The 23,232-nt window shown below is 34.2% G+C and overlaps 1 protein-coding gene across 1 annotated transcript in view; it reads right to left on the bottom strand.

Annotated features, from left to right (window-relative positions):
• Positions 1–4,642: 4,642 nt before the first annotated feature.
• The window catches only part of LOC149775329 (nicotinate-nucleotide pyrophosphorylase [carboxylating]-like), a 48,227-nt gene continuing 29,637 nt past the window's right edge, over positions 4,643–23,232 (bottom strand). The window contains exons 2-3 of the mRNA XM_089944065.1: positions 23,085–23,216; positions 4,643–16,785 (exon numbers count right to left, since the gene is read on the bottom strand). Of these exons, the coding sequence (XP_089800191.1) occupies positions 16,567–16,785; positions 23,085–23,216 (351 nt within the window). The 3' untranslated portion in view covers positions 4,643–16,566. The remainder of the gene's footprint in view (positions 16,786–23,084; positions 23,217–23,232) is intronic.

Genomic DNA, 23,232 nt, shown 5'->3' on the forward strand with positions numbered 1-23,232 from the left:
ATAAGTAAGGTCATTTCACACACAATCTCCGTAAGTAAGGTCATTTCACACACAATCCCCATAAGTAAAGTCATTTCACACACAAATCCCACGAGTAAGGTCATTTCACACACAATTCCCATAAGTAAGGTCATTTCACACACAATCCCCATAAGTAAGGTCATTTCACACACAATCCCCATAAGTAAGGTCATTTCACACAATCCCCATAAGTAAGGTCATTTCACACACAATCTCCATAAGTAAGGTCATTTCACACACAATCCCCATAAGTAAAGTCATTTCACACACAAATCCCACGAGTAAGGTCATTTCACACACAATTCCCATAAGTAAGGTCATTTCACACACAATCCCCATAAGTAAGGTCATTTCACACACAATCCCCATAAGTAAGGTCATTTCACACACAATCCCCATAAGTAAGGTCATTTCACACAATCCCCATAAGTATGGTCATTTCACGCACAATCCCCATAAGTAAGGTCATTTCACACACAATCCCCATGAGTAAGGTCATTTCACACACAATTCCCATGAGTAAGGTCATTTAACACACAATACCCATAAGTAAGGTCATTTCACACAATCCCCATAAGTATGGTCATTTCACACAATCCCCATAAGTATGGTCATTTCACACACAATCCCCATTAAGTAAGGTCATTTCACACAATCCCCATAAGTAAGGTCATTTCACACACAATCTCCATAAGTAAGGTCATTTCACACACAATCCCCATAAGTAAAGTCATTTCACACACAAATCCCACGAGTAAGGTCATTTCACACACAATTCCCATAAGTGAGGTCATTTCACACACAATCCCCATAAGTAAGGTCATTTCACACACAATCCCCATAAGTAAGGTCATTTCACACACAATCCCCATAAGGAAGGTCATTTCACACAATCCCCATAAGTATGGTCATTTCACGCACAATCCCCATAAGTAAGGTCATTTCACACACAATCCCCACGAGTAAGGTCATTTCACACACAATTCCCATGAGTAAGGTCATTTCACACACAATACCCATAAGTAAGGTCATTTCACACAATCCCCATAAGTATGGTCATTTCACACACAATCCCCATAAGTATGGTCATTTCACACACAATCCCCATTAAGTAAGGTCATTTCACACAATCCCCATAAGTAAGGTCATTTCACACACAATCTCCATATGTAAGGTCATTTCACACACAATCCCCATAAGTAAAGTCATTTCACACAATCCCCATAAGTATGGTCATTTCACACACAATCCCCATTAAGTAAGGTCATTTCACACAATCCCCATTAAGTAAGGTCATTTCACACAATCCCCATAAGTAAGGTCATTTCACACACAATCCCCATAAGACAAGCATGGTCATTTCACACACAATCCCCATTAAGTAAGGTGATTTCACACAATCCCCATAAGTAAGGTGATTTAACACACAATCCCCATAAGTAAGGTCATTTCACACAATCCCCATAAGCATGGTCATTTCACACACAATCCCCATTAAGTAAGGTGATTTCACACAATCCCCATAAGTAAGGTCATTTCACACACAATCTCCATAAGTAAGGTCATTTCACACACAATCCCCATAAGTAAAGTCATTTCACACATAATTCCCACGAGTAAGGTCATTTCACACACAATCCCCATAAGTAAAGTCATTTCACACACAATTCCCACGAGTAAGGTCATTTCACACACAATTCCCACGAGTAAGGTCATTTCACACACAATTCCCATGAGTAAGGTCATTTCACATACAATACCCATAAGTAAGGTCATTTCACACAATCCCCATAAGTATGGTCATTTCACACACAATCCCCATTAAGTAAGGTCATTTCACACAATCCCCATAAGTAAGGTCATTTCACACACAATCTCCATAAGTAAGGTCATTTCACATACAATCCCCATCAGTAAAGTCATTTCACACACAATTCCCACGAGTAAGGTCATTTCACACACAATTCCCATAAGTAAGGTCATTTCACACACAATCCACATAAGTAAGGTCATTTCACACACAATCCCCATAAGTAAGGTCATTTAACACACAATCCCCATAAGTAAGGTCATTTCACACAATCCCCATAAGTATGGTCATTTCACACACAATCCCCATTAAGTAAGGTGATTTCACACAATCCCCATAAGTAAGGTCATTTCACACACAATCTCCATAAGTAAGGTCATTTCACACACAATCCCCATAAGTAAAGTCATTTCACACACAATTCCCACGAGTAAGGTCATTTCACACACAATCCCCATAAGTAAAGTCATTTCACACACAATTCCCACGAGTAAGGTCATTTCACACACAATTCCCACGAGTAAGGTCATTTCACACACAATACCCATAAGTAAGGTCATTTCACACAATCCCCATAAGTATGGTCATTTCACACACAATCCCCATTAAGTAAGGTCATTTCACACAATCCCCATAAGTAAGGTCATTTCACACACAATCTCCATAAGTAAGGTCATTTCACACACAATCCCCATAAGTAAAGTCATTTCACACACAATTCCCACGAGTAAGGTCATTTCACACACAATTCCCATAAGTAAGGTCATTTCACACACAATCCCCATAAGTAAGGTCATTTCACACACAATCCCCATAAGTAAGGTCATTTAACACACAATCCCCATAAGTAAGGTCATTTCACACAATCCCCATAAGTATGGTCATTTCACACACAATCCCCATTAAGTAAGGTGATTTCACACAATCCCCATAAGTAAGGTCATTTCACACACAATCTCCATAAGTAAGGTCATTTCACACACAATCCCCATAAGTAAAGTCATTTCACACACAGTTCCCACGAGTAAGGTCATTTCACACACAATCCCCATAAGTAAAGTCATTTCACACACAATTCCCACGAGTAAGGTCATTTCACACACAATCCCCATAAGTAAAGTCATTTCACACACAATTCCCACGAGTAAGGTCATTTCACACACAATTCCCACGAGTAAGGTCATTTCACACACAATACCCATAAGTAAGGTCATTTCACACAATCCCCATAAGTATGGTCATTTCACACACAATCCCCATTAAGTAAGGTCATTTCACACAATCCCCATAAGTAAGGTCATTTCACACACAATCTCCATAAGTAAGGTCATTTCGGACACAATCCCCATAAGTAAAGTCATTTCACACACAATTCCCACGAGTAAGGTCATTTCACACACAATTCCCATAAGTAAGGTCATTTCACACACAATCCCCATAAGTAAGGTCATTTCACACACAATCCCCATAAGTAAGGTCATTTAACACACAATCCCCATAAGTAAGGTCATTTCACACAATCCCCATAAGTATGGTCATTTCACACACAATCCCCATTAAGTAAGGTGATTTCACACAATCCCCATAAGTAAGGTCATTTCACACACAATCTCCATAAGTAAGGTCATTTCACACACAATCCCCATAAGTAAAGTCATTTCACACACAATTCCCACGAGTAAGGTCATTTCACACACAATCCCCATAAGTAGTCATTTCACACACAATCCCCATAAGTAAGGTCATTTCACACACAATCCCCATAAGTAAAGTCATTTCACACACAATCCCCATAAGTAAAGTCATTTCACACACAATTCCCACGAGTAAGGTCATTTCACACACAATCCCCATAAGTAAAGTCATTTCACAGACAATTCCCATGAGTAAGGTCATTTCACACACAATACAGCCACAAGGCATTCTGTGTTACAATAAGCAAAACAGGCATAATCAGCTTATTTTCACACATAACACCATTTTAAAAACCATACACATAATATTATGAAAACGAGAAAAACAATTGCACAAAACGTTCAAATATGTCTTAAGGTTTTGCTCTGGAGTTTTTCATTTTTATACATGGGTTATAAATTTTAAGAAATGGGATCCCATGATTTTCCCCATAGTTAATCCTACTGTTATAAAAGAGAAATGTGTGTATCATAGGGTAGATCAGAAAACAGCACTGCACACACTGTAAAAATTTATTTCTATATTGTAAAGAAGGGCAAAGTTGGTGTATGCTGTGGTATTTCAAGTACTGAAAGAAACCGTCATTTTAATCATCTGCTTCTTCAGATAGCACCATTCTGTTGGCCTAAGTGGTTGGAGATTCTGCCTCGGATGCAGGAGGTCATTGGTTTGAACCCTGGCTGTGTCATATGAAAGGCTTACAAAAATGGCACTGGCAGCTGTCTCTCTTTGCTCTCAGCATTAAAAGTCTGTGTTAGGACTGGTTGGCCTGGTGCTACATGATGCCTAAGTACTAAACATCACTATAAAGTGCCACACTGCTGACATCATAAAGTGCTCTCCATTACGGATCACCGCCATCTCACCTCTGCATGGGTTCAAGTCTAGGATTCGGCCAATGTGGGTATGTGAGAAAGCTTGCCAGTAGCTTCTCATGGGTCGGTGGTTTTTCTCAAGGTTTTCCTGGGTTCTTCCTCCACCATTAATACTGGCCGCCATGCATAGCCTAATGTGTGCTGGAAAATGGCGTTAAACCCCACAAAAACAACAACAACAGACATCATTGCGATATGACTGATTTTTTTTTAAAGCTATGTTAAAAATCCAGATCACACCCACACATACATAATTTAATCCATTATAATACATTACTATACACCATATAATCCATGATAATATATTATTACCATACATCACATAATCCATGATATTACATCATTACCATATATACTCTATAATCCAATCATTTATTCTGAAGAAATTTCATAGACTGCAATACTGGATCACAACCAGTACGATGACAATATACTTTGAAAAAAAAAAAGCTTCAAACAAATTTTCACTGCATTTGAAGAGCTGGAATTTATAATTTAAAATAAAAATACTATAGTAGATATAAACTGCTAAGTTTGTTGGACAAATATCAACAATTCATAGACACTGATACATGTATATTCCAAATAAGTTCTTACATATGAATCAAACAAGAAAATGTAAAGTTTGTTTAAGAGATATGAACTTCTTGTTATCTCAGAAAGGCATAACCCATCAAGTACAAGATGTAGTAGCTAAGGGTGCATCACAATTTGATCTGCAGGGCCTTCAACAGACAAGCGTCTGCTAGAAAATTGTGCTTGCAGATGAGTATTCTGGGACCATAACTCTTCTAAAGTACAAGTCTGTTAGAATCTGATTACACATACCTTTAAATGGCAATTATTCAGTTTATTTCACTTGTTGTAGTTCAGTATTCATTGAAGGACATTATAAATATGCCCCAGGAAATATAAAAGACAAAATCAAGGTTAAAGTGCATGGACATTTTTGGAGAAGGTCAATCAAGAGGTGTGATCCAGTACAAACCATATTCACTGTTTTGGAACACCACCTATCTTGAAGGACCAAATTTTGTATTTCAGAAAATGTAATGTTATGTAATGACAGAAAACCTGTCTTGACAGACCATGTTTTTTGGTAGAAGGGATAGTCTATTTAGACAGGGTTCAGTGCAATATACATGTAAAAAGTAATGCATTACTATCAAAGTTATTTAATCGATGAATAATAGTGATGTATATGTAAAAGTTACATTTTCCTCTCCTATGCAATGAATACACAATGTACATGTATCCAATTAAATACAATATAGCAAATAATATAACTGCACCAGAAACAAGATTGATTTACCATTTCACAAAGCTATTCAAGCAAAAATAAAGTATAAACAGAATCATAAAAGGACATCTGCACAAAGAACATTAATGAATCTATTTTCAACTGCATTTTTAATCTCCTGTAAATACTCCCATCCAAAAAGAACTGTGACCATTTAAAACACATTTCCAGTATGGATACAACTGAATAATTTAGATTAAGGCATCCAGCATGGATACGACTGTATAATACAGATTAAGGCATCCAGCATGGATACAACTGTATAAATAAAGATAAGGCATCCAGTATGAATACAATTGTATCACAGAGATTAAGGCATCCAATATGGATACAACTGTATAAATAAAGATAAAGGCATCCAGTATGCATACAATTGTATAATAGAGATTAAGGCATCCAACATGGATACAACTGTATAAATAAAGATAAAGGCATTCAGTGTGCATACAACTGTATAATACATATTAAGGCATCCAGCATGGATACAACTGTATAAATAAAGATAAAGGCATCCAGTATGAATACAATTATATAATAGAGATTAAGGCATCCAAAATGGATACAACTGTATAAATAAAGATAAAGGCATCCAGTATGCATATAATTGTATAATACAGATTAAGGCATCCATTATGGATACAACTGTATAAATAAAGATAAAGGCATCCAGTATGCATACAATTGTATAATACAGATTAAGGCATCCATTATGGATACAACTGTATAAATAAAGATAAAGGCATCCAGTATGCATACAATTATATAATACAGATTAAGGCATCCATTATGGATACAACTGTATAAATAAAAATAAAGGCATCCAGTATGCATACAATTGTATAACAGAGATTAAGGCATCCAAAATGGATACAACTGTATAAATAAAGATAAAGGCATCCAGTATGCATACAATTGTATAATAGAGATTAAGGCATCCAGTATGCATACAACTGTATAACAGAGATTAAGGCATCCAGTATGGATACAACTGTATAAATAAAGATAAAGGAATCCAGTATGCATACAATTGTATAATACAGATTAAGGCATCCATTATGGATACAACTGTATAAAAAAAGATAAAGGAATCCAGTATGCATACAATTGTATAATACAGATTAAGGCATCCATTACAGAAAAAACTGTATAAATAAAGATAAAGGCATCCAGTATGCATACAATTGTATAACAGAGATTAAGGCATCCAACATGGATACAACTGTATAAATAAAGATAAAGGCATCCAGTATGCATACAATTGTATAATACAGATTAAGGCATCCATTATGGATACAACTGTATAAATAAAGATAAAGGCATCCAGTATGCATACAACTGTATAATAGAGATTAAGGCATCCAGTATGGATACAGCTGTATAAATAAAGATAAAGGCATCCAGTATGCATACAATTGTGTAATACAGATTAAAGCATCCATTATGATACAACTGTATAAATAAAGATAAAGGCATCCAGTATGCATACAATTGTATAATAGAGATTAAGGCATCCAGTATGGATACAGCTGTATAAATAAAGATAAAGGCATCCAGTATGCATACAATTGTATAATACAGATTAAGGCATCCATTATGGATACAACTGTATAAATAAAGATAAAGGCATCCAGTATGCATACAATTGTATAATACAGATTAAGGCATCCATTATGGATACAACTGTATAAATAAAGATAAAGGCATCCAGTATGCATACAATTGTATAATACAGATTAAGGCATCCATTATGGATACAACTGTATAAATAAAGATAAAGGCATCCAGTATGCATACAATTGTATAATACAGATTAAGGCATCCATTATGGATACAACTGTATAAATAAAGATAAAGGCATCCAGTATGCATACAATTGTATAATACAGATTAAGGCATCCATTATGGATACAACTGTATAAATAAAGATAAAGGCATCCAGTATGCATACAATTGTATAACAGAGATTAAGGCATCCAAAATGGATACAACTGTATAAATAAAGATAAAGGCATCCAGTATGCATACAATTGTATAACAGTGATTAAGGCATGCAGTATGCATACAACTGTATAAATAAAGATAAAGGCATCCAGTATGCATACAATTGTATAATGGAGATTGTTTAAGTTTTTCAGTGCATATACTCTATGATCCAGATGACAAGTTCATAAACATGTATAGTAAGTACATGAAAATACATATCCAATAATACAATAATTAGCATGGGATACCAGTGTACTGAATCAGTCTATCTGAAGGACTGTTGTTCACAAACAGTTTCTGACAGGTTCTGATAGTTTTCAATTAGAAATTTAATGACATTCCCACATAGTTTATTGCTCCAAACTAAAATTTGAATTGTAAATCTCTACAACTATTTTAGTAGCAGTTCCTTATTCTTGAAAGGACCAAATCAAAGGGTACACTTATACTACTGACTGGTTGGAGAATTTTGTTCAAAAGGTAATGAACTAGTAAACACACAGATCATGCCCTTCAATAAATTAAATCATACTTCACTGGAATTTAATGGGTGCATGAAAGAAGAAATAAGGTATAAAGCCAAGTAAAATTAAAAGATTATTCATGTCACACAGTCATTGTAATTGATAATTATTATTACTATTAGTACGTTCTCAAATTTGTGCATGTACCCAACCATGCATTTAATTTCTTTTCAAGTATTACTGCAGTGTGTATTTTCTGCTATGGATATATTTAAAAAAAAAAAATTGTTCCCAAGTAAGAGTATCAAGAATTTTACTCTTGTTACATTATAGGAGGAACACACATGAAGCATGGGATATTTTTAACTTTACAAGTCAACTATCTCTCATAATTTCATAATTGTAAAAAAAAAGAAATACAGTAAAACCTGTCTTGAGAGACCTTTGCAAAGACCACCTGTTTTGAGAGACCAGGATCTCCATGCACATATTTATTGATTATATAGTGTTATTACCTGTTATGAGACCACTTGTCTTGAGAGACCACTATTTTTTGGCAGAAGAGGTGGTCTTTCAACACAGGTTCTACTGTAATAGCAACATCTACATCAATTCATAAGTGTTCAGTGTGCCCCTTTTGCAGTTTAAAGTGCCCTATTTTGCAGTTTAAATGCCCTTTTTACAGTTTAAATTGCCCTTTCTGAGTATCATTATCAGGGTTCCATGCTCTTTTCAGATCCTGGGTCATATGTTGTAGTGTTAGAACACGTCCTATGTAAGCTGTCTCCTAGATTTTGTATCATGTTGATTTGACCTATTTTACTATATCCTAAAAAGAATTCTTTCTAAAGATTCCCACTTAATATGAAAAATATCTTGCTCTTGATTTAAATCTTCCAATATCTTGATGATATAAAATTATTTACCAAGTTTCATAGAAACTAGATTAGCAATATAGTTTATAGATTTCAAAATGTCACAAGCTCAACCACTCTGATGCAAAATCACCTCATTCAATATAGACTGAACCCATGCATTATCAAACTCACGTGAGATTTTGATCATATATGCATACATTCAAAGTTTGATCAAAATCAGATAGATATGGTTTCCAGATTGGTAACAATTTCAGCCAATCAGATTCAAGATCACCTCAATAGTATGTGTGGATCTAGCTTATTATCAAACTTATCCAAGATATTGATGATATACATGAAGGTTATTGTCCAAGTCTGATAAAAACTGGATCAGAAATCAGCATCCAAAGTGGAAAGAACCTCCGCCAATCAGATACCAGACTACCTCATTAATATGCATCTTGCTTATTATCAAACATTTAAAGTTTTTGACGATATGTTTCCATATATCAAGACTGACCAACATCAGCTCAGGAAGATGGCTGTCAGAGTGGTAATAAGCTCAGCCGATCAGATGCAAGATCAATTCATTAATACGTATGGATTTCACTTATAACTGAAAATATCCAAGATCTGGATGATACATAGTTTGATGAAAATTGTAATACAAATATTGTCTCCAGAGTGGTAACAGGCTCAGCCAATCACATGCAACATCATTTCATTAGTATGCAAGTAACTCATTCATTATCAAAATCATCTGAATGATAAGAGCACATGTTCCAAGTCTGATTCAAATTGGGTCAGAAATACTGCCCCAAGAGCATTAACAATGTTTGCCATTCGAATGCAGAATCAAGCACATTAATATGAGTGGGTCTCACTTAACAACATGCAAGATTCTGATTGAAAATGGATCAAAAGAATACACCACAGAGTAGTAACAAGCAATTGTTGAGACTTATGACCATGTCAGCTATAAAATTTTAATTTTTATAAAAATAAATCCTACAAAATAAAAGTCTGATTCTACCAATTCCAAGTCTTACCATGTTTATATTGTTATATTTATGTTTTTTTTACATCTGTCCATGATTGAGGGTTGTGGCTGACCCAGCTTTTATAATTTTTTAAAAAGTTGTTTACTGATATCCGAGTCTTATCTACAAACTTACAATGTTCTGGAAGCAAACTTTTGACCCACATCCCGGTAATTTTAGGGTTTTATATAAAGTTGATATTTCATTCCTCTTTTAAGTTCAGTCTGTGGAATTATTTACTGTTGTGTTCAGATATAATTTGAGAGGAATCATTTATTTAAATTATTCAATTCAAAAGTACCCCTCAAGAATGGCCACCCCTCTAACGTGACCAGCGGCCAGCATACTAGTACAAAAATGTAAAATGTTCCTCTCTACCACTGATACCCATCTCCTGATGTCAGGTTTTATATAAAGCTGATATTTCATTCCTCTTTTAAGTTCAGTCTGTGGAATTATTTACTGTTGTGTTCAGACATAATTTGAGAGGAATCATTTATTTAAATTATTCAATTCATTCAGAATACTCTATACTTTTAAAATTGCAATAGAACTGTTAGGATTGTTTGGGATTTAATTTATAATACTGTAGTTTCCTCTTAAATTTTTACTTTGTAACTTAAATAAATTTATTTTATTGAATTTAGTAAACTTTTTGGTTTTGCTTCATTCTGTCGGGTGAATTTTGGGCAGAAAAAAGTCAGGTAAAAAAATGAGTTTTTTTTATCTGAATTTTGTAGTGCAACTAGATATTCCAGATTATTTGGTATCACTGTAGAGCTACATCTGTCTATCTTCTATAATACCACCCACTTTAGTGTATTATGCATGACCATGATGCTACAGAGCTCGGCAGTAGGCTACTACCTCCTGCCTCGTTAAGTCATCGCTAGGGGTTAATGTGTTAAGACAAGAAGAACCTTCCAATAATTAACGCTACTTTTAAACAAAGATATTAAATGAAGATATCAAATGCTTTGAGGTATGTAGCTTTCTTACTATGTACATTACATATACTTCTCACAAAAAATTTACATATACTTCTCACAAAAAATGTAGTCCTCTCTGGAAAGGCAACTTTCGTGGCACAGAAGGGGTGGCTGCGTAAGAGGGGGACCATATATATATATATATATATATATATATATATATATATATATATATACACACATACACACACACCTTTCTAGTTTGTTTGATAAACAAATATGGTAGCTTCTCAAAAAGTTACATCATGATACAAGTTACTAATGGTAAGAGCAAACAAAATTGAGCATAAAACTTCAAATATTTTATAAAACCTGGGTAAATGTTTAAAATACATACTCCATAAAAAGCCACATGTACACCTCTCAAAGTTACAAGTCCACACCTCTGCATTAAATGGTCCAGAAAACACATACTTGATCTTAAGTTGTGAGAAATTTCTGTCTCTAATAACACGTCTGAATCAGTAATATACACTTACATGGGAAATCACAACTGAGGGTTCATTCTGTATGCAGAAGGAAGTCTTTGACAAACTCTTAGGTTGGGATTTCCCTTTCCCTCACCAATGCTTATTATTATTTTTCTTCCTCATTCTTTTATAAAATACTGGCTTTGTTTTTGTTTTTGGTGTTTTACAACACAATCAATAATACATCATTCTAAGTCAAATAAAGTGTGTTGCCATGCAACACAGCTTACCCAGTCTGAAGGTTGCATTGAAGCATACAAACTTCAGAAGTCAGACATGCTGATCATCAAGCCATCCATTGCAGTTTGATACATCAAATAATCAAATACAGTACAATACAAAATCATGGTAGATATGAAGTGAATTAAGTAACAGAATTAATTCTTTTGTACACATTAAATAAATAAAATTATTCCAACTGATCGGTTTTGAAATTATAGCTATCATCTTTAATGGATGTTAGAGATATTGTGATTGATGTCTTGATGATAATTTTTTATAAAACACCCCTTATTATCCGAAGTAATTCATGTTAACTGCAGTTTGATAATGGCCATATGTATTTTAAAAAATAAAATAATCATTATCCTTGTTTAGATGGTAAAAGAGCTGTTAATCTAAATTTTAAGATTTTTGCATGTTGGATATCTGCTAATCTGCATGAAGAAAATACCCTGAAATAAAGAATAAACATTTATTGATATTGTTGTTGTTGTGGGGTTTAATGCCATTTTTCTGCACACGATAGGCTTACATGGCAGCCAGTATTAATGGTGGAGGAAGAACCTGGGAAAACCCCCAGAAAGAACCACCGACCCACGAGAAGCTACTGGCAAGCTTTCTCACATACCCACATTGGCTGAATCCGAGACTCGAACCACCGCAGACAGAGGTGAGATGGCAGTGATCCGTAACGGAGAGTGCTTCAGACCACTCGGCCACTCGGGGCCCCCATTTATTGATATTAAAATATTATAATTTACATTATGCTGCAACTTAATCGTTTTTGTCAAAGGCACAATGGTGTGAATTTCATGCAATCAAGTGCATCTATGTTGAATAGGTTTATCCATTTTGGGTTTCTAACATTTGTAATCTGTATCACACGTATGAGAAATGAGAGAAAAGAAGTAGCTATTGTATTTCAAGTATTTTTTCACATAAGCAAAAATAACTATTCCTTTCAGACAACGTAAAATTACATGTAAAAAAAATTAATTATCTTGTAGTACTGACTGTATGTAAAATAAATAAATTGGATCTGAACAAGTTCTAAGCGACACATTATGGTACTTACATACGAAAAACCTCCATACAATTGTCTGGCTTTGTGCTCAGTTCAAGAATCCAATTACAATAAAAGCACCCCAAAAATTTTTTTGTTATTAGTGAATGCAAGAGAGAGAGAGAAAGAGAGACAGTGAGACAGACAGATGGATGAAACAATAATGTTGCATCAGTGTGTTAAGACAATGTATATTGAGACCGTATTTCTATGTAGCTGTTATTTTGGCAACGTGATTAAGATGGTCTATAAATGTATTATTTATTTGTAAATTTTAAGCAATGATTTGACTCCATGTTGACAAAAAGTTATGTGCAACTATTCTTACAGCAAGAGTAACCTCATTATCAAATCAGGATTACAAGGAGTTCTGTTGTTTTGAATGTGTTTGTGTGTGTGTGTGAAGGAGAGAGATGAGTGATTGTATGTATTCAGAACATTATTATCTGTAGCTTTTGGAGACAAGAGTGAAATAAAAAATATTAGGTAATTCGGCATCTGTAATCTTGATTGTTCAGTTACCTGATGATTGTGCTCTTCATTATGTTCAAGGACACTACTATAATGGAGTCAGTTGAGATATCCAATGTCACAAGAACCACATGACTATTATTTACATGTCATTAAATATGCCAAGGACTTTGGCCATTTTATTCCACGCAACATCAGACTGAAGGCATGATCTGACAGACAAGATCAAATCAGTGAGACTACCAATAGGGAAATTAGGCTATCCAAAGGGAAATGACATACATTCAAAGAGGTATGAAGGTTACTGTCCAAACAGCAGTAGATATTGTAATGACATACAACCACATGGAACACTTGCTCTTCATGCTTGCCAATTTAAATAACAGAAGGATGTATCATAGAACAGATCCTCAATAAAATGTAAAATTTTATAAGAAAACATCAGACAGCATCAAAAAAATGATGCTTTTGACAGTGATAGCTAAGTAAAGAATAATTACTAACCAAGAAAGTTATAATGAAGACATCTCGAAGCAATAATAGTACATACACTTAAAAGATATTATATGACTATCAAATTTACTGAATCACTTTGGTATTTATGATAGAAAATAACATGGCTTTTATACTTTCTTTTTGTCTTACTACATTGAACAACAAGTCTAACTGACTACGGTCTAAGGTCTTCACAGTTGCCTTTACTTTGACTGACTTAATAAACAGCACTCATTAATGATATTGTTTAAAGATTGCAAAGGCCATTCTATTAATGAACAGTAGATATTATGATGTCAAAAAAGAGATCATATTCATCCAATATTATGTTTTCTTGATGATAAAGATGACAAAGAAGGGCAGACTGAAGAATGAGAGTAGATTCTCAAGTAACATGTATAATTCAAAATGAGACAATCACTGGCCTTTCTTCACAAATATAAATGGTGATTATTTATTTCTTAACCTACTATTTCATTAATTGATGACTCAATTAAAAATTTATGCAAAGCAAACATCTAGTATAGGCAAGTTTTTAAATGAAGCAACTAACATATATGTTTTTCATACAACAATACATCCAACTTATTCAATAAACAATACATTTGTCCTTTGATATTTCTTCATAGCATATTATTAGTTTTTCAAAGCCATTTAAAATATAAACTTCTGTTCATAAATCGAATAAAAATATCAAAATTATGTGGTATGAAAAATAACACAAAAAATGAAATAATCAAATACTTTTCTATTCACTTGTAAATGCAGAGATGCTGCCAGGATTGAATCTGAGGAAGGTCACCAAAAACATGGGGAGTAGAAAAATATTTTTTTGTTGTTGGGAATCCCTTCCATAGTTTATTATTTACCTAATACTAAAATATCAAACTCTCTTTTTTCCTGATCCACTCTGTTTGGTCTTTCTTGAAATTAATATCCTCAGAAGATTTCCCGTCTAGTTGAAGAAGCATTAATCTGTGGACTGTTTTTGAGCATAATTTGTTCTTCTCTGTATATGAATAGTTTACTGTGCTTAGAACCAAGTTTCAGAGTCTGCCATCTGAAGGGCATTACAAGTTTAGTCAACTTCAAGAAGGTGGAAAAATGTTCTTTATGGTTATTTTGTCGAACTTTTCATAGTTCACAGGTTTTGTCTCATGGATATCTGCTACAAAATGCATGTGATTTGGTGACCTAATGTGTCATATGTCAATGTCCTAAAATTCAAACTCAGGTTTCTGACATAAAGGGATTCTTTTCCCCACAATTTATGCAAACAGTACACAACATACCTCCATACTGGTGTAGTGTTTTAATTACTTGTGCTACAATAGCCAAGATTTCTGATACTTTACATCTAATTTTGAGTTTTTCTTTGACAGTTCATCTAAGGGCTGTTCCATTTAAACATACATAGTATCTAGGGAAGGCAGTTTTAAAACATATACATCAGGGTACTTTGATTGCACATAGTATTAAAGTGAAAAGAAAATTCTAAATTGCATCTATGGGTGAGTATCCCACATTAAAAGTGCCTTCCCTGGGTCCCATGTATGTTTTACGGTAATTCCCAGCCCATACTTAGCAGTTGACATCATATTGGCCAGCACCAACTTGATGTTGATAAGAAAACTGGGAAGACCATGGAAAGAACAACTGACCCATGGAAAGCAGCTGGCAAGCTTTTTCGGATACTCATGTTAGCTGAGCTGAGACTTAAACTCTCATGGACAAAGGTGAGATGTGAGTGCAAAGGTAAGCACTTTAGACAAAGGTAAGATGCGAGTGCAAAGGTAAGCACTTTAGACAAATGTGAGATGTGAGTGCAAAGGTAAGCACTTCAGACCTTGGCCACCTGGGGGCCCCCCAACCTTAAGTTGAAAAGAATCTATTATTTTCTGCCCAGCCAAGCTTGACAATAATTTCAGAAAAGTCTGGGCATGCATAAAGGTGCAGAACCCCTCTATTATACCTGTCTTCCTATTCTAAATAATTTTTAGGATTTCCAATAATCTTTTTGTATTAACTTACAACTTCATGCTTTGGAATGGACAAAGCAATATTTGTCAAACAAGTATCCTTATTTTTAATTGTTTTTTTTAAACATTTTTATTAGTTCAGTTTATCTTGGCAGTTAAATAAAAAATGAATGTCATACAGTACTGCAATGTTATACTGCAAAGAGTGAGTATATATATATATATATATATATATATATATATATATATATATATATATATAATGATGAACTAATTTGTGGGAATTTCCTGCTCCACTACTTTCCATACAATTTTTGCGATATATGCACACTCACATACCCTGGTAGCACCTTTGTCAGTGGTGATTCTTTAATTTTTTTAACCTCCTGTTTCATTTATTCAATGCCACAATTTATTTCTTACTGAGGTGAATTACCATTCATAAAATATGCTTAACAAAACAATACTTTGGTCATTGGATGATTTACAATTAACCTTGATACATTTTTAAAGCTATTTAAGACTGGAATGTCTCTTCAATTTTAACACATCAAAATAAGAGGTTAAAAAATATGAAGATACAACAAAATACGTCTTAACTCTATATGAGTTTCATCTCATACTCTTTTCTGTAAAAAACAAATTGCAATGTATTTTTTTTTACCATTTTAGCAAATGCAAATCTTCTCAGTAGAATATTTTTGTATAAAAATGTAAAAGATTTAATGAAAAATACAAAGTGCTATGTACCAAAATAAATATGATACATTTAATTAATTATATATGGATTATTTACAAAACATTACATGAAACAGTATATAGGCCATGGATATCACAATTTCACAGTAAGATTTCTTGGGTCAATTCCAACCTTCTGGATCTTTAGAGAAAAGTCAACTGTGTCATATCCCTGTGTAAGTCGGCTCATTGAGATAACATCCACGTTTGAATTGCAGTACTGAAGAACAGTTTCCTCTGTTATTCCTCCACTTGCCTCTATTATCACATTTGGAAACTTTTCCTTTAAGGCTTTTGCTGCCGGTACTAAAGCCTGAAATGGATATACATGAGTTATCATTTATGAATATACATCTAGTTATTATTTATGACAGAGGGCTCTTAAAACCAATTTGTCCATTCATCCTGTTGAGGGTGGAATGGGTAGGGACAATATGCATTTTTTCCTTCTTCTTTTTGGAATAGGTAAGGACAATAGGCTTTTTTCCTTTATTTATTGGAATGGGCAAGGACAATATGCTTTTTTTCCTTCTTTCTACTGGAATGGGTAAGGACAATATGCTTTTTTTCCTTCATTTATTGGAATGCGTAAGAACAATATGCTTTTTTTCCTTCATTTATTGGAATGGGTAAGGACAATATGCTTTTTTTTCTTTTTATTGGAATGGGTAAGGACAATATGCTTTTTTACCTTCATTTATTGGAATGGGTAAGGACAATATGCTTTTTTTCCTTTTTTTTATTGGAATGGGTAAGGACAACATGCTTTTTTTCCTTCTTTTTACTGGAATGGGTAAGGAAAATATGCTTTTTTCCTTCTTTTTATTGGAATGGGTAAGGACAATATGCTTTTTTTCCTTTTTCTTATTGGAATGGGTAAGGACAATATGCTTTTATCCTTCTTTTTATTGGAATGGGTAAGGACAATATGCTTTTTTTCCTTCTTTCTATTGGAATGGGTAAGGACAATATGCTTTTTTCCTTCCTTTTATTGGAATGGGTAAGGACAACATGCTTTTTTTCCTTTTTCTTATTGGAATGGGTAAGGACAATATGCTTTTCTTCCTTCTTTTTACTGGAATGGGTAAGGACAACATGCTTTTTTTCCTTCATTTACTGGAATGGGTAAGGACAATATGCTTTTTTCCTTCTTTTTACTGGAATGGGTAAGGACAATATGCTTTTTTTCCTTCTTTATACTGGAATGGGTAAGGACAATATGCTTTTTTTCCTTCTTCTTATTGGAATGGGTAAGGACAACATGCCTTTTTTCCTTCTTCTTATTGGAATGGGTAAGGACAACATGCTTTTTTCCTTTTTATTGGAATGGGTAAGGACAATATGCTTTTTTCCTTCTTTTTATTGGAATGGGAAACGACAATATGCTTTTTTTACTTCATTTTACAGGAATGGGCAAGGACAATATGTTTTTTTCCCTTCTTTTTACTGGAATGGGTAAGGACAATATGCTTTTTTTCATTCTTTTTACTGGAATGGGTATGGTCAATATGATTTTTTCCTTCATTTATTGGAATGCGTAAGAACAATATGCTTTTTTTCCTTCATTTATTGGAATGGGTAAGGACAATATGCTTTTTTTTCTTTTTATTGGAATGGGTAAGGACAATATGCTTTTTTACCTTCATTTATTGGAATGGGTAAGGACAATATGCTTTTTTTCCTTTTTTTTATTGGAATGGGTAAGGACAACATGCTTTTTTTCCTTCTTTTTACTGGAATGGGTAAGGAAAATATGCTTTTTTCCTTCTTTTTATTGGAATGGGTAAGGACAATATGCTTTTTTTCCTTTTTCTTATTGGAATGGGTAAGGACAATATGCTTTTATCCTTCTTTTTATTGGAATGGGTAAGGACAATATGCTTTTTTTCCTTCTTTCTATTGGAATGGGTAAGGACAATATGCTTTTTTCCTTCCTTTTATTGGAATGGGTAAGGACAACATGCTTTTTTTCCTTTTTCTTATTGGAATGGGTAAGGACAATATGCTTTTCTTCCTTCTTTTTACTGGAATGGGTAAGGACAACATGCTTTTTTTCCTTCATTTACTGGAATGGGTAAGGACAATATGCTTTTTTCCTTCTTTTTACTGGAATGGGTAAGGACAATATGCTTTTTTTCCTTCTTTATACTGGAATGGGTAAGGACAATATGCTTTTTTTCCTTCTTCTTATTGGAATGGGTAAGGACAACATGCCTTTTTTCCTTCTTCTTATTGGAATGGGTAAGGACAACATGCTTTTTTCCTTTTTATTGGAATGGGTAAGGACAATATGCTTTTTTCCTTCTTTTTATTGGAATGGGAAACGACAATATGCTTTTTTTACTTCATTTTACAGGAATGGGCAAGGACAATATGTTTTTTTCCCTTCTTTTTACTGGAATGGGTAAGGACAATATGCTTTTTTTCATTCTTTTTACTGGAATGGGTATGGTCAATATGATTTTTTTCCTTCATTTATTGGAATGGGTAAGAACAATATGCTTTTTTCCTTCTTTTTACTGGAATGCGTAAGGACAATATGCTATTTTTCCTTCATTTATTGGAATGGGTAAGGACAACATGCTTTTTTCCCCTTCTTTTTACTGGAATGGGTAAGGACAATATGCTTTTTTTCCCTTTTTATTGGAATGGGTAAGGACAACATGCTTTTTTTCCTTCATTTATTGGAATGGGTAAGGACAATATGCTTTTTTTTCCTTCTTTTTACTGGAATGGGTAAGGACAATATGTTTTTTTCCCTTCTTTTTACTGGAATGGGTAAGGACAATATGTTTTTTTTCCTTCTTTTTACTGGAATGGGTATGGGCAATATGATTTTTTTCCTTCATTTATTGGAATGGGTAAGGACAATATGCTTTTTTCCTTCTTTTTACTGGAATGGGTAAGGACAATATGCTATTTTTCCTTCATTTATTGGAATGGGTAAGGACAACATGCTTTTTTCCCCTTCTTTTTATTGATATGGGTATGGACAATATGCATTTTTTCTTCTTCTTTTTATTGGAATGGGCAAGGACAACAGGCTTTCTTTCCTTCATTTTATTGGAATGGGCAAGGACAATATGCTTTTTTTCCTTTTTATTAGAATAGGTAAGGACAACATGCTTTTTTTCCTTCTTCTTATTGGAATGGGTAAGGACAATATGCTTTTTTCCTTCTTTTTATTGGAATGGGCAAGGACAATATGCTTTTTTCCCTTCTTTTTATTGGAATGGGTAAGGACAACATGCTTTTTTTTCTTTTTCTTATTGGAATGGGTAAGGACAATATGCTTTTCTTCCTTCTTTTTACTGGAATGGGTAAGGACAATATGCTTTCTTTCCTTCTTCTTATTGGAATGGGTAAGGACAATATGCTTTTTTCCTTCATTTTATTGGAATGGGTAAGGACAATATGCTTTTTTTCCTTCATTTTATTGGAATGGGTAAGGACAATATGCTTTCTTTCCTTCTTTTATTGGAATGAGGAAGGACAATATGCTTTTTTTCCTTCTTTTTTTGCCAGTCTGATGATGGGCATACAGTATCATGTTATGGTATTGTGCACCCTTCAGTTACATATTTTATCTGGCCCATAAATTTGTAGACCTTTTCATCAAGCTTTGTCAAATATATATCAGGACTACTCAGTTTTTCATTTACCACAGTCATTGTGCTACTTTTAGCCTAGTCCAGTGTATAGTTTGTGAACCAGTTTAATGTTTTAATGAAATTTTGCCAAGCTTATGGTGGCGCTCTACAGTCTCATATTTTGCATAGGGTTAGAATTTTAAAGAAAAAGAATTTCCCTGACTTTCCTCACTGGTTATACTGGCTATTTAAAAAAGACTTTGTATATTTTAGGTATAATTCAAAGAACTTTTAATTCCCTTTATTCTGGTGTATGATTGACGGGTGTAATATGGGTTATAGAGTATACAGATTGGCCTTACTCCAGATGTGCACCTTTCAAAAAAGTGCTAGCTCCACTTGGTCATTTTCAATTCCTGAACTTCAGAGGTAAACTGTATTAAAAAGAGCTGATAACTTTTTTTTACATTTTATATATTTGGTAATTCATTCATTGCACTTTCAGAAGCTGGTATTGTCTAGTCTGGCAAAATTAATTTTCCCTATTTTAATAGCTGCTATGGATAGTGTACTTTAGACTAATTCAGGCTGGTTTTTTAGCACAAGAGAGCAGTCATTTTAGTTAGCAGTGTGCTTAGATCATGTACAATTTCCAAAGTACAATATTGAAAGAAATATCATCCACATTACATTAATGTAGCATAGAGGTATGCCAACATTCTCTCCATTGTGCATGTTTTAAATGCAAACAACTTCACCTAACATACACCATTCTCTCAAAAGTACATAATAACTGGTGAGCGCCAGGGTCATCTTAACAACATTGTAGGCTCTGGGCAAAGCAATGCACTGGGGCCCCCTATCGGACCTACCCACCCACAGGAATTCCGCTAGATGTCACTATTTTTTAAAACAGGAAATGTGCTTCCCACTGCACTTTTAAAGCAAATTAAACTGCCAAAAGATCTTTCAATATTCATTAACAATATGGGCAGCATGATGCCCCTAGAAGTGTGAGGCCCTGGGCAACTGCCCAGTGTGCCCATGCCTTAAGACGGCACTGGTGAGCACCCCCTATATTATGTGTATCACACACCAAAGCCACATTTCCTGCTTCAAAGGTCATGATCATTGCAAGGAAGACTGTAAATCTGTCATTTGTTTTTCCTTGTCAGAATTATAACTTCTGAACCACTTCAGATATTTTAATTTAACTTTAGCTTATTAAATATCATGTATAAACGGTGCATTGTCTGCTTTAGCGATACTTCATGGCACCACGTCAAGATCACAGCAATGGAAAATGTAGACCATTAACTTTGTCCAAAATATAACTTTTAAGATCCTCTTTCTATAAAATACAGTGAAAATCAGAAATATCTTTCATCCTTTCAGCATACAGAACTGAGATAGTTTAGACACAACATGACACATATTTACAGAACAGTTCAGTAAGAACACATCTTTTAATATTCACTGAGGTCACATAAATTTTGGCAGAACATAAACAGACACTTATAAACAAGAGTCCCTTGAAGGGAATGATGCTCTACTGTTAGAAAAGAAATAATACCATTTCTTTTTAACTGCTGTGTGTTGAAACCATCTCTGCTATTTTTGTGAGGTAAGAGTTTCACAACAGTCACTGTGGTAGCAATATTGCATGTTAACATAGCACCATTTTCATCTAGGATAAATGAAAAACAATTAGTGGACTTTTGGTAAAAGCCCATTCATTCAGGAGAAGTAGCGATAGAGTTTCATTATGTTCATTATGGTAGCTATACTGGATGTCTGCAGAGCACCATTATCATTCTGGTGCAACTAGATATCATAGGAAGTCTTTTCATGAAAACCATATATTGAAATGACCATCAGTTCTTCTGAAGTAGAGATAAAAAGATTTTCCACATGACAACCATGGTGGCAATACTGGTATCATTTTCATTCAGGACATACAAGATAATTATAAGTCTTTTGATAAAAATCCAATGTTGATATGACTTTCCATTTCAGAGTAACAGGATCAAGACTTCAAAGATGATCACCATGATGGCAATAATGTATGTCAGATCAGCATCATTTTCCTTTTAGTACCAGCCAGACATCATTAAAAGTCTTTTGGTGAAAACTCGATGCTGATATGAGAAGTAGCAATACAATTTTTAAGATGGACAATGTGGTGGCCATGTTTTATGTTAGATTGGCATAATTCTGATTTAAGAGTAATTAGACACAATAAGAAATCTTAGAGTAAAAAGCCTTATGATGCTTCTGTTTAGGAGGAGTTAGAGCAGCAATAACAAGATGATCAAGATGGCTGAAGTGGTAGCCATATTGCATTTCTGATAATCACCATATGGAACAAGACATTCTTAAGTTTTTCAATCAAAAATCACCATGCTGATAAGACGATGCATTTAGATGGAGTAGGAATAACAAGATTTTAAAGATGGCCAATGTGGTAGCTATACTGGATGTCTGGACAGTACCTTTGTCCTTTAGGACTAACTAGGAATCATAAGAAGTCTTTCCGAGAAAACCCTATGCTGATCATCCATTCAAAGATAACAAAATTTCCAAGATGGTTATCATATTGTACATCATATCAACACCATTTTTATTTAGGACCACCCATAAGATGACTTTTTTAAAACTTCTTTGAATGTCTGTTCTGAAGAAGTAGTCATAAGATTTTCATGGTGGCCACATTTTATGTCCAAGCAGTGCTATTTTCATTTAGGACCAACCAGACCATGAGATGAATGTGCATGTAGAGTTTATGGCAATCCTTTAAGTAATTCAGGGGGAGTACTGATACCACAGTGATAACAAATTTGTGCTAATGGAAAGACAATGGATGATTTACAACAAGCTATTGAATCAACTTTTTAAGTCGTTTCACAGAGACATTTTAAAAGCTCTCTTTGAATACAAGTACACCCATATTTCATGCCCAATCCATACCATATGATAAAAAAAACATGGACATGTAGATTTAAAAAAAAATCCTAGGCGTTACCTCTGGTGAGAAATTATCGAGCATGATAATGTCACTTCCTGCATGTGCAGCCTCCTCAGCATCTTCCAGGCTGCGACATTCAACTTCCACTTTGGTTGAGAAGCCACCCACAACCTTGCAATCCTTCACTGCCTGCAACGTGAGAAAA

The sequence above is a fragment of the Sinohyriopsis cumingii genome, chromosome 19 (assembly GCF_028554795.1).
Source record: "Sinohyriopsis cumingii isolate HCF-2022 chromosome 19, ASM2855479v2, whole genome shotgun sequence".
Taxonomy (NCBI): Eukaryota; Metazoa; Mollusca; class Bivalvia; order Unionida; family Unionidae; genus Sinohyriopsis; species Sinohyriopsis cumingii.